This window comes from Pseudophryne corroboree, chromosome 12, assembly GCF_028390025.1.
Source record: "Pseudophryne corroboree isolate aPseCor3 chromosome 12, aPseCor3.hap2, whole genome shotgun sequence".
NCBI classification, from domain to species: Eukaryota; Metazoa; Chordata; class Amphibia; order Anura; family Myobatrachidae; genus Pseudophryne; species Pseudophryne corroboree.
In genome coordinates this window covers 50,477,189-50,490,918 of record NC_086455.1, presented here as the reverse complement: position 1 = coordinate 50,490,918, position 13,730 = coordinate 50,477,189, and the positions used below count along the sequence as shown (strand labels likewise).

Below are 13,730 nucleotides of genomic sequence, written 5' to 3'. Positions count from 1 at the left end.
AAATACTGCCACGACATACAGACAAGAAGAACAAATATCAATAAACAACTAAAACTTACCAAGCAAACTGACAAGGATCTTAAACTGAGGCACAACATGAATCTGAAATCACACAAATGGGTTAATAGGAACAGAGTAATGAGAGAGTAACTGGACCAAACACTCAGCGTATTCCCCATCTTACCTGCTGAATCTTTTTAGCAAAGTTCTTGTTGGATTTCTCCAGAGTCACCTCAAACTGATTACAACCTAAGTAAGAATATTTTTACTTTCAGTCAAACAGTAGAGGAGAAAAAAAAAAAACTTCAGCAAGTTATTGTAAGAAGCAAAAAAAGAAAAGAAAAAAAACTTCATGCAGTGCAAAGATTGCTCTAATTTAATCTTAAAAAGTTGTGTTTTGTGCGGGACAAGACCACAAAACTGCATTATCAGATGCAACAGTAATGGTGGGTACATGAGCGGTATCACATACTGTGGTTCCCCTACCGGCCCGCCAACATAGTGCATACACACTGTGCGATATTACAAGTGATATAGCACAGTGCTGTCATGCCTAAGGAGGCCAATCCTGGGCCATTTTTTTCCATCTTGAGAATCGGGATTAAAAAATGATTAATCCCGGGATTTCTGGGATTGGATCCCTTGCAATGTCAGCTGCTGTCCCGCACTTCCCCTCCCTGCCCTGACCACATAATAACATTACCCATCTGACCTGGTGGGAAGGAGTGCCCACCTACTGCAGCGTGAAGTCCAACCGTCGTGCGGTGTGTGGCTGTCTGCGCAGTGTGACGTGAAGTCAGAGGTCACGAAGTGCAGACTGCTGCACACTGCCTGCCGCTGCGCACAGCCGGGAGCAGGGGGAGCCTCCTGAGGACGATCAGCAGAAAAAAAAAAAAAAGAGGTTTCCTAATCTCTAAATCCCTGGGAATGGAAGCCCCAATACCGGGCAATTTTTGGCCAAAATCCAGGATCCCAATCCCGGGATTGGCCACCATAGTCATGCTGCGGCATGCTTCTGACAATATAGTGAGAGTGAGCTGCACGTACAGCCGACAGCGGCGGTCGTTAGCGCGCATCAGCCATCGCTCGTCACATACACACTAGACGATATTGTAAACAATATCGCTCAGGAATATAAAAATGAGCAATATTGTTTACAATATCGCCTAGTGTGTATGCACCATAACACTCAGGAAAGGAGAACTCACCTTGCTCCTTTTTTACTTTGTACAGCAGTAGATGCCCTTGTTTAGTTCCGACAAGAAGCCACTCTTCTGAAAAGGGAACACATCAGAATTAACAATTATTTTAGAACTGAGTTCTAGACGTCAAGTTTTCACTGTAGTATTCACTGACCTTTTATAGGCTGCAGAGAGTAAGCATGTAATGTGAATGAAACCTGGGGTATATTTAATAAAGTACGGGTTTATAGATGTGGCGATGATTCCCATTCCCAGATTCTACTTATATTCTAGATGATGCTAGATAACTGATAATAGCTAGAATCTGGTTGGCTGCTATGGGCAACATCTTCACTTCTATAAAGCAGCACTTTAGTATTCCCCCTGCTCTAAAATACTTGGGACAGCTCTGATCTAGAAAATATCTCCCTACAGAGGACTACTGAATGCATACAACTTGTAGATGAGAGCAAAAATCACTTTACGCGTGGAGATGCTGGATCTGATTGAATAGGTCCAGGCTGACAATTAGCTATGGGATAAACCCCTCAGCTAATTAAATCTGCCCACAAAACTGCTGCTAACTGGGCAACTTCAGTTGTTAATTCAATGATGTGAAACAAACTTTTATACATGAGATACTCGATTGGCAGAATTAAGGGTAGACTGAAGTGGGGACAGGCTGGTGAGAGGAAGGCCGAGAGTAAGGTTGCAGTAGTCTAGGCAGGAAATGTGAAAATTGATCTGATGACAAGTTTGATTTTGGACATAATGAGATAGAGAAAGCTGTGAAAATCACGGAGGAGATAGCAGGGGGACAGAGACATGAGATAAAAAAAAGCGTGCACAAGAAGAGAGTTACTTTTGGGTATCATCAGCATTGAGGTGGTAATGAATGCCAAAGGTGCTGATATTCATGAAAGAATGTGTAAAAGGAAAAAGAAAAGTAGACTATGAATAAAACCTTGGGAGACACCGGCAGATAAACAGAAATAGAAGTAGTCGGGGGGCAAGAGAGAGAGACAGATGCAGTTAGAAAGGTAGGAGGTCAACGATAAGGGGACAGAGCCACGGTTATCGAAAAATGGAGTCTGAAGAAGAGGATGACCCACAGTATTAAAGGCAGTAGCCAGGCCAGGGAGGACGAGAAGAGCAAAATAACCCTTGGATTTGGCAGAAAGATCATGCGTGAACGGGTAAAACCTGATTAAAGTGGGTCCAGGAGACAGTGGGAGGAGAGGTAAGCGAAGTGCTGGTGATAGACAAGCTGCTGAAGGATCTTGGAGGCAATGAGGAGGAGAGATATAGGGTGGTAGTTAGAGATATGGACAAGTGAGATATTTTTGATACTGTGAGACAAGGAAATGTTGAAAGAAAAGGGTAATGGGAACCGCACAAGTTCAATATTTAAGCGGATAGTGACCTCTGAAAAACTGAATTATTCCTAAATTACTTCTCAATATAGCAACCATATGTAAGTGGAAAATCAGTCCTAGTACATATGCTTGTTGCTTTCAGTGGTGCTCCCTAGAGTCAAAAAAGTTATCAACCTAAAAAAACAAACAAAGAAGTATTGGAAAGTAGACTCTTTTTTGGGAGCACTCTAATTCAGAGGTTAAAATTGTAACATATTACTGGTAAAATCATTTTTATTACACTATAATTTCTTTACATTTAACGATCAATTCTACCTCCAAACAAGGGGTACGGCGATGGGGGCAGCCTGTGCGCCAACATATGCTAACATATTTCTCGGATGGTGGGAGAAGGAATTTGTCTTTAAAGATAGTAATGACATTTTCACAGCCCACGTCATTATGTGGAATCGATACATAGACGATATCCTCATGATTTGGGAAGGTGATCTATGTCTACTGCACCAATTTATCAAAAACCTCAATAAAAATGATCTCAACATCCGTCTTACACACAGTATAAGCCAGTCAGAATTACCATTTCTGGACCTGAGGATCTATAAAAACTCAGAAGGAATGATCGCCACAAATCTATATCGGAAAAGTACAGCAACAAACACACTCTTACACCAAACTAGCTCTCACTTCCCCCCAACCATAGAAAATATACCGAAAGGGGAATTCCTTCGTCTCTGCAGGAAATGTTCAGACAACCAAGAATTCAAAATACAAAGCGCGGAACTATCTAAAAGACTGGGTGACAGAGGATACAGTAAAACCTCAATAAAAAAGCCATGAAAACTGTCAAAACCATAAAAAGAGAGGATATCATTTTCAAAAAAGATCCGAAAGACAAAAGTACCGACAAGACTATTCGCTTTGTCAGTAATTTCTGTCAAGAATGGAGAAAGATAAATGAGGCAATACAGAAACACTGGCATATATTGCATGCAGATCCAACTCTATCTAAAAATCTGGGCCCCAAGGTTGCCATGAGTTGGCGCAGATCAAAAAGTCTGAAGGATCGATTTGTACGCAGTCATTTTCAAAGACTTCCCAATAAAAAACCTATAATTACTGGGACACATCCTTGCGGCAGATGTAAGGCCTGCAAATATATTGACCCAACCAAGGAAATAGAGGACAAGTATGGGAAGACAATACGAATCACAGACTACATGAACTGTCAAACCGAAGGGGTTATCTATTGCCTTCGATGTAGTTGCAATCAAAAGTATATCGGCATGACAACTCGTCCCTTTAAGCAGCGCATCCTAGAGCATGTAGGATCCATACGCAATGCCATCTCACACAACGCTAAAATGAAATAATTGACATCAGTCGCCCGCCATTTCTACACGCACCATGAAAGTAGATGGGAAGAACTCAAAGTTTTTGGCTTGGAGAGGATCAGACTTGGTATACGGGGGGGGGGGGGGGGGCAACTTAACTGAAAACTAACAAAGAAAAGAGAGCGAGTGGATTTTCAAGATCGGGTCTATATACCCAGCAGGGATGAATGAAAACATTAACTATGGAGTATTTTTGAACTAACTTCCACCAATTCCCAAGGCATTTAGCATTTACCTGCTTTGTTATAACATTACATATTGGGTCCACATCACTAATTATTATTCTAACACTAATACACCTCATCCAGCACAATCATTATAGGAATATGTCACACTAGAGCAGTAGCAATCTACACAATATTTTAATTTCTCATATTTTCAATTTTTCACTTTAAATCACAAAATTGGATAGTGGGCTCATCTTGTAATTGTCACATAAATAATTTTGAATTAACACATTGCCCTCTTATTTGTCTTAGCACTTATACATCTACACACTCTAACTCACCATTTTTTCTAGTATTAAATTATACTTTCAGCCCTAATGCCACAATAGTACCCATACTTACATAATCTGAGTCACTCACCTTCACCTAATTCTCTTCTTCCTTTATTCTTTTTCCTCCTTTCCCTCCAAGCATCACATGGATGTAACTTTCACCATCCACATACACAAATAACATACATCCTTCACTCATGTTCACAACTTCATTTACATACTTAATCAACATTTATAATAATTCACCCATTTCAGCCCCACTCTTCCCTACCATTCACATAATTCACCCCACAGAGATAATGCACACATATATACACACCTCATTAATAGACCCAAATATGCATTATATATCTCCTATATATTTGGCTACATCTGTGACTCTGTGCCTGCCCGTAACGCTGGGTGGAGTCACAGCGGTGGGCGGAGTCAGCAAGTCTCTGCTCCTGCTGCCTGTCCATCTCTCTCTCTCCCCTCCCCCCACCCATCAGCAGCTCTGACTTCCCGGCCGCGGCGCCGGGCCAACAACAACGGCTGATGCCGCCCTCGGCATACACATTAGGAGGGACGGGTGGCGCAGGAGAAGGCTTTCATAGCCCTCCCTGCCCCGCGTACACAGACCCGCCACCTCCTCCGCACACATCCAGCTGTCCGCTCTCCTGCTGTGACAGGAGGCGAGAGCTGCAGTGACGTCATCTCCTGCAGCACTCGCCTCCTGTCACAGAGAAGAGCCGCCACACACACTCCAGTCTCCAGGGGCTGCCAGCATCTACAGGCTAGCTGGAAACACCCCCGGAGCGAGAGAAAACATACCCGCGAGGCCACGCCCCTTTCACAACAGGCCACACCCCCTTTTTGGCCACAGGGGGGTGAGAGATGTGTGTAACAGTAATACTGACCCGGTGATGCCTCTGGACACTACTGTTTACCAGCCTGCAGCAGCCGCCCACAGCCTCAACTGCGAGTCCCTCCGGCCATCCTACCCACTGATTCTATGTGTGGTCCCCACTTTACACAAGTCTCCTCTTCTGGTGCCCTCCCCCTCCACTACTTCCCCCCCCCCCCCTTTCTTCATCAGCTTCCTCACTGGGGACCCTCCCTGCCGACCCGCGTTTCTCTATCCCCTCCCTACCGCCCTGCGTCTTTCTATCCCCTCCCTACCGCCCCGCGTCTCTATATCCCCTCCCTACCGCCCCGCGTCTCTATATCCCCTCCCAGCCGCCCCGCCTCTCTGTATCTACCTGCTGCCCGCGTCTCTGTATCCCCTCCCTAACACCCTGCATCCCCTCCCTACCGCCCCACGTCTCTCTATCCCCTCCCTACCACCCCGCGTCTCTGTATCTCCTCCCTACCGCCCGCGTCTGTCTGTATCCCCTCCTCCCTACGCCTCTGTATCCCCACCCTACCACCCCGCGTCTCTCTAACCCCTCCCTACCGCCCGCGTCTCTCTATCCCCTCCCTACCGCCCTGCGTCTCTCTATCCCCTCTCTACCGCCCGCATCTCTCTATCCCCTCCCTACCGCCCACGCTCTCTATCCCCTCCCTGCGTCTCTCTATCCCCTCCCTACCGCCCTGCGTCTCTCTATCCCCTCCCTACGTCTCTCTATCCCCTCCCTACCGCCCCGCGTCTCTCTATCCCCTCCCAGCCGCCCCGCCTCTCTGTATCCTCTACCTGCTGCCCCGCGTCTCTGTATCCCCTCCCTACCGCCCACGTCTCTCTATCCCCTCCCTGCCACCCTGCGTCTCTCTATCCCCTCCCTGCCACCCTGCGTCTCTCCTCTCTGTATCCTCTACCTGCTGCCCCGCGTCTCTGTATCCCCTCCCTAACACCCTGCATCTCTGTATCCCCTCCCTACCGCCCCGCGTCTCTCTATCCCCTCCCACCGCCCTGCGTCTCTCTATCCCCTCCCTACCGTCCCACGTCTCTGTATCCCCTCCTCCCTACGCCTCTGTATCCCCACCCTACCACCCCACTTCTCTCTATCCCCTCCCTACCGCCCTGCGTCTCTCTATCCCCTCCCTACCGCCCTGCGTCTCTCTATCCCCTCCCTGCCGCCCCCCTTCTCTCTATCCCCTCCCTACCGCCCCCCTTCTCTCTATCCCCTCCCTACCGCCCCCCTTCTCTCTATCCCCTCCCTACCGCCCCGCGTCTCTCTATCCCCTCCCTACCGCCCCGCGTCTCTCTATCCCCTCCCTACCGCCCCGCGTCTGTTTCCCCTCCCTACCGCCCTGCGTCTCTGTGTGCCCTCCTTACCGCCCTGTATCTCTGTATCCCCTCCCTACCGCTCTGCGTCTCTGTATCCCCTCCCTACCGCCCTGCATCTCTGTATCCCCTCCCTACCGCCCTGTGTCTCTGTATCCCCTCCCTACCGCTCTGCGTCTCTGTATCCCCTCCCTACCGCCCTGCGTCTCTGTATCCCCTCCCTACCGCTCTGCATCTCTGTATCCCCTCCCTACCGCTCTGTGTCTCTGTATCCCCTCCCTACCGCTCTGCGTCTCTGTATCCCCTCCCTACCGCCCTGTGTCTCTGTATCCCCTCCCTACCGCTCTGCGTTTCTGTATCACCTCCCTACCGCCCTGTGTCTCTGTATCCCCTCCCTACCGCTCTGCGTCTCTGTATCACCTCCCTACCGCTCTGCGTTTCTGTATCACCTCCCTACGGTCCTGCGTTTCTGTATCCCCTCCCTACCGCCCCGCGTCTCTGGATCCCCTCCCTACCCCCCTGTATCCCATACACGGTCCATACCACTGGCTCCTTGATACCTCCCTGACAAACCCTCACCAGGAGGACAGGAGCCATAACCCCCTGCGGTGCCCCCCATAGTTACCGGTATATCGGTGATGCTCCGCTCTGCCGCCTCCTCCCTATCCCTCACACAGCAAGCGCAGGGCGCAAGCCCAGCACCGAGCACATGACCGCGCTGTCCATGCCCATTGGCCCTGGTACCAGCTCCAGCCATCGCCCCCTCCTCCTACTGCTCCTGGGGGGGGGCGCACATAGCGCATGCGGAGGGGACTGGTGCACCTGTGGCCGCGTGGAGACCTTGCGTGCGCAACATGTCCGTGTTGCTACACCTGAAGGATGGTATGGTGTAGAGAGAGGACACAACTGCCCCTGCTCCGCATTGTACCAGCACTCCCCTCTGTGTCTAATGACACCATATACCTCTTCATGCGGGTATGTCTCTGTATCCCCTCCCTACCGCCCCGCGTCTCTCTATCCCCTCCCTACCGCCCTGCGTCTCTCTATCCCCTCCCTACCGTCCCACGTCTCTCTATCCCCTCCTCCCTACGCCTCTGTATCCCCACCCTACCACCCCACTTCTCTCTATCCCCTCCCTACCGCCCTGCGTCTCTCTATCCCCTCCCTACCGCCCTGCGTCTCTCTATCCCCTCCCTGCCGCCCCCCTTCTCTCTATCCCCTCCCTGCCGCCCCCCTTCTCTCTATCCCCTCCCTGCCGCCCCCCTTCTCTCTATCCCCTCCCTACCGCCCCGCATCTCTCTATCCCCTCCCTACCGCCCCGCGTCTCTCTATCCCCTCCCTACCGCCCCGCGTCTCTCTATCCCCTCCCTACCGCCCCGCGTCTCTCTATCCCCTCCCTACCGCCCCGCGTCTCTCTATCCCCTCCCTACCGCCCCGCATCTCTCTATCCCCTCCCTACCGCCCCGCGTCTCTCTATCCCCTCCCTACCGCCCCGCGTCTCTCTATCCCCTCCCTACCGCCCCGCGTCTCTCTATCCCCTCCCTACCGCCCCGCGTCTCTCTATCCCCTCCCTACCGCCCTGCGTCTCTCTATCCCCTCCCTACCGCCCTGCGTCTCTGTGCCCTCCTTACCGCCCTGTATCTCTGTATCCCCTCCCTACCGCCCTGTGTCTCTGTATCCCCTCCCTACCGCTCTGCGTCTCTGTATCCCCTCCCTACCGCTCTGCGTCTCTGTATCCCCTCCCTACCGCCCTGTGTCTCTGTATCCCCTCCCTACCGCTCTGCATTTCTGTATCACCTCCCTACCGCCCTGTGTCTCTGTATCCCCTCCCTACCGCTCTGCGTCTCTGTATCACCTCCCTACCGCTCTGCGTCTCTGTATCACCTCCCTACCGCTCTGCGTCTCTGTATCACCTCCCTACCGCTCTGCGTCTCTGTATCACCTCCCTACCGCTCTGTGTCTCTGTATCACCTCCCTACCGCTCTGCGTTTCTGTATCCCCTCCCTACCGCCCCGCGTCTCTGGATCCCCTCCCTACCCCCCTGTATCCCATACACGGTCCATACCACTGGCTCCTTGATACCTCCCTGACAAACCCTCACCAGGAGGACAGGAGCCATAACCCCCTGCGGTGCCCCCCATAGTTATCCGTATATCGGTGATGCTCCGCTCTGCCGCCTCCTCCCTATCCCTCACACAGCAAGCGCAGGGCGCAAGCCCAGCACCGAGCACATGACCAGTCCAGCTCCAGCCATCGCCCCCTCCTCCTACTGCACCTGAGGGGGGCGCGCACATAGTGCATGCAGAGGGGACTGGTGCACCTGCGGCCGCGTGGAGACCTTGCGTGCGCAACATGTCCGTGTTGCTACACCTGAAGGATGGTACGGTGTAGAGAGAGGACACAGCTGCCCCTGCTCCGCATTGTACCAGCACTCCCCTCTGTGTCTAATGACACCATATACCTCTTCATGCGGGTATGTCTATATCACATACATCCTTATCTGTGTCCTATATATTGTTACAAATAAAATGACATAGGTATAGGTCCCGCACCCCCTCCCCCCCACACATGCATCCACCTCCCCCTCCACTCGCAGCATCTACATACTCCCTGCCTCATCCGCGGTCCCCCCCGCACCCGCTACATTCTGTACATCGTGCTCTGCAGGCACTGTTCACGCCGTCGCAAGGGGCTACGCCCCCTACACCATTGGAAGCACTTTCGTCGTGCAATATTTAACCACTAACAAACCTAGGAATGCAGGTAATACTCATACAAATATTGAACCGCAGCAAGGCGTGCAGGGGTTAAGGGGGCGTAGCCCCTTTCGACGGTGTGAAGAGCGCCTGTAGGGTGCGATGAAGCACCTAGTTTATATATATTTGTACTAAATTCCTAATTTACCCCAATACAATCATACAAATTCTCCCCCTCTCTAAATCCGCCCCGTAATAAAAACAAAACAAAACCTCCCTTCTCTTTCCTGCGCTAATAATAACACCTGTATTATACTACAATTAATTATTCATAGCCATTTATATACTCTGGTGAATGATTGGTTGGCTAAGTGTCTATCATCTAGAAAATAAAATCAACTACCAGTATTGCTCTTTTTAAACTGAAACTCTCAGCAATCACTCCATGCCCTGTGATCAAGCTCATTATGCGAAACGTACGTCAGGAACCACGATCACGTGATGTACACACGTGACCGCACCAGCCGGAAACCTTAGGAGGCATCAGGCATCGGCCGCAAAGCTACGCTTCACCCACCGCGGGACTACGACTTCACGCCGCTGCAATTCTCGGAGCTCCGGCACGGCGGGAAGCGGGACTCTCAACGTCAATACCAATATTGGATGTGGTATCGTATATACCCCGCATTACTCCCAAACATATTTCAATCTGCCAGCACACAACTATGGGCTACCTGCACCTGTCAGAGTACAATGTGTATGATTAACGTTTCAAGTATTTGAGACTAAGTGCATACAAAATTAGGTATTTCACCTCTCTCAGTTACGTTCAGGAGCATGTACTCTACATATTTTCCTGATCAGAAGTAGTAAAAGGATTCATCTGTTTTTCTTTGTTCACTACATAATTAACCTTCAAGCAAATAATTCTGGTTTATCAGTACCTGTCAGAGAACTGTGTGCATGTTCAGCAGCATTGTTTCCGATTAGGAGGAATACGTTGTTCATAATACTACCTAATTTGCTTCCTTCCGAACACGTTCAGGAGCATGTACTTCACTTATTCTTTCAATCAGTAACAGCAGAAGGACTTACTTGTTTCTTTCTTAAACAATTAAGAGGAGCACAGTGCCGGGATAAATCCATAATGCTATGATTAACAATAGCAAGCTATAATATCAATTTGGGATATCCATTTGTGAAATCACTATACGACTTAATTTTCAGATTGTTATTAGTCACTGCTTTGAAGTCCAAATGTTCAACAAGTGTTATCTGTAGAAACTAGCTTCTTTATGCTATAGGCAGTGACCCACAGACTAGCACCGAGCACAAACCCTCCTCCCCTTTTTTCGTATACCAGCGCTGTGTTAGCGCTACCGGTTTGGGTGCAAGCAATATATCTTGGCATTTTTTCATTACAGTGCCAAGGTGCTATTTTCTTGAATATTGTAGCCCACATACTACTGTGTAAATTTACTGCTATATGTGCAGCTTGTGTGGAGTATTTACACTCAGCACTTATACTTAGTGTATTCTGATACGGTCATATTGGTGTCTCCTAAGTTTTCTCTATGAGTAAAAAGCAAGTCCTATGTGTGGATGTTGTGTGGTTTTGAATAATTTTCCGGCACAGCAGGTTTTCTACTCATCTGTGTACCCTTATCTTTGTGCCTGACGTCTCACTTGGTGACTAAGTCAGGTGATTGCATCTATTCTCATACGTTTTTGGCATTTGTGCCATATATGTCTATAAAATTTACCAATGTGGATATACAGTGGTTACACTACAAACACATAGGTGACCAAAAGAGGCGAGCTCAATAATTGCGGTCATACCTCACTGGAGATGCCCAATCTCTTCTGACCTTGGAAGCTAAGCAGTGAAAGGCCTGGTTAGTAATAGGATGGGAGACCACCTCTGAACACCCTGGTACTGCAATAAATTGGCTCCCAAACAGACTGTCACCTATACAGATGCCACGAGGTACTCGGTTTCACATAACCAATTATTTAATTCTCTGCGGCCTAAATGATCCATAATGGATATATGCAGAATAAATGATGGTCATATACAACATGAGAAAAAATGTGCAATGATGATTCACTTCTGGTACTATAGCTATTAACTTCCGGCAATTCGCAGATTGTGATATTGTGATCACTTATGATTAATAATTTACTTTCATATGTTCGCGAGGCTATTTCACTTAAGTATTTATACTCCTTAAATTCAATTTAAATATTTACCTAATAAAAATGATTTTACCAGTAATATGTTACAATTTTAACCTCTGAATTAGAGTGCTCCCAAAAAAAGAGTCTACTTTCCAATACTTCTTTGTTTGTTTTTTTCGGTAGACAAGGAAATGTTAGAAGGAAGAGGTTACGGGACTGGATGAGAGAGAGAGAGTTTGAAGAGGTGGGTGAGCTGTAAGCAGGCGTTAATAGACAGGAAATAGAAGAGGGAAATGGAGTCAAGAAGGCAGGTGGATATAGATATGGAGGATACACTTCATCCTTAGTATTGGTGAAGGAGGACAGGCAGTTATAGATATGGAGGTGTCAGGAGTCTAAAGGGAGGAGATCCGGGGGCAGATAGCATCAATTTTTAATGTGAAATGGGTGGTAAAGTTAAGGACGTGGAGGGTGTTGCAGATAGAGAGGAGGCAGCGGGATTAGATGACTGGGAAAGACTTGAAATAAGATTGTTTGGGGAGAAAAAGGACAGAGCTGTAGGGGAAGAGAATAGATTTGAAGTGAAGTGAGACACAGGTGGAGTGTGACTTCCTCAAGTGCCAGTGAGTAGTGAGAGAGAATACTTAGGGGTCTATTCATGAAGCAGTAAAAAATGTGGAGAAGTGAGCCGGTGGAGAAGTTGCCCATGGCAACCAATCAGCATTGATGTAACATTTATAATTTTCATACTTTAAAATTATACAGAGCAGCTGATTGGTTGCAGTGGGCAACTTCTCCACTGGCTCACTTCTCCACTCTTATCACTGGTTCATGAATAGACCCCTTGGAGACAGTGGGTGAGTATTGTGCTTTTAAACTCCATGACTGCACAACTTTCTGACAACTACGGGAAGAGAAAGCAGAACACATACTGCATACGTGCTGGAGGTGACATGCCACTTTATACTAAGGAGGGGAAAACTGCTTCTTACACCAAAAACAGGACAACGACCAATGGGACAGAGAGATTATAGCTAAAGTATTTAACTACTCTAAATTGGTTATTAACCTTAACCAAACATAAGATAATATATTAAATACAATTTTATAACCCACTCAATTATTCAGGCAAGGAAAATGAATCCTGAAAAGGAAACTTGTGCTCCCTATCAGCAGATTACAGTCATTTATTCTTTGCGTGAATGTTACAAACATGTAGAAGAACTTGTGTTAAATCACAAACACTAATAACAGCTTTCCATGCTATAAAGCACAATAAAACATGTATCTAGCTCTGTCCTTGAGTCATTCCTTAATGGACTTTACAATAGTTTATCATTTGGAGTTGTCATCACTAGGAGATGAGGTCATGCTAATAAGTGACACCTAGAACAGGTGTATGTAAACACAACTCCACTTATTAGTAATCTCTGATGTTGGGGAGAGTATATAACATAGGGACCTATAATGTATTCTATATGACAGGGCGTTTATAGACCGTAACAGCAGGACAGGCACTGACACTGCTATGAGCCCGGTCAGGTACAGCCCCAGAACTTACCCCAGGCTGCCAGGCACTCTATCTGCAGCGGCAGCTTCTCCAGGATCATCACCTGCTCAAAGGCGTCATGCATGGCTGCTGCGGCCTTCCAGCCCCGCCAGACCTCGGACTTTCCTACTCCGCCAGCCCCAAAGAACGTATATGACAACAAGAGAAAACGGTGACCGTCTATGGAGGCCTTCCACCGGTACCCAGCAGCTGCAGCCAAAGCAGCAGCGTCTTCCTGATCCTAGGCCCCTCCCATGTGCTGCTGCTGCCTGTATGGGAGGTAAGCCTCTGCTGCTGAGGCTACTGAGTAAAAAAAAAAACATTACTCTCAGTCTGTCAGTGATGAGGATGCTGCATGGCTATTTACATTGCAAAACCTCCTGTGAAAGAAGTCGTAGTAAGGAACGTGGGAAACTGAATTTTAGCAATAAATCATTGTTGGTTGTTCAGGAAGTAAGAAGTGAAAATACATAAATGTTGGTAATGGTGATATAAATCCAATATAAATATGCTTTATGGAAGGAGCGATCACACCTGGGGGTTTCAGGAGCAAACCCGGGATTTCTGGAGAGCTTTCCCAAATGTTTGATTATAGAGCAATTGGCGGAGGGATGCACAGTTCGCATGTAACAAGCTATAGTGTGCCCCTAATAAAGTGCA

At 48.1% G+C, this 13,730-nt stretch overlaps 1 protein-coding gene and 1 pseudogene across 1 annotated transcript in view; one reads left to right on the top strand and one right to left on the bottom strand.

The window, feature by feature from the left end:
- VPS39 (VPS39 subunit of HOPS complex) overlaps positions 1-13,396 on the bottom strand; it is an 83,064-nt gene extending 69,668 nt beyond the window's left edge. Inside the window, exons 1-4 of the mRNA XM_063947495.1 lie at positions 13,083-13,396; positions 1,209-1,274; positions 185-249; positions 60-102 (exon numbers count right to left, since the gene is read on the bottom strand). Of these exons, the coding sequence (XP_063803565.1) occupies positions 60-102; positions 185-249; positions 1,209-1,274; positions 13,083-13,155 (247 nt within the window). The 5' untranslated portion in view covers positions 13,156-13,396. The remainder of the gene's footprint in view (positions 1-59; positions 103-184; positions 250-1,208; positions 1,275-13,082) is intronic.
- Positions 11,169-11,288, top strand: LOC134981684 (5S ribosomal RNA; annotated as a pseudogene).
- Positions 13,397-13,730: the final 334 nt, after the last annotated feature.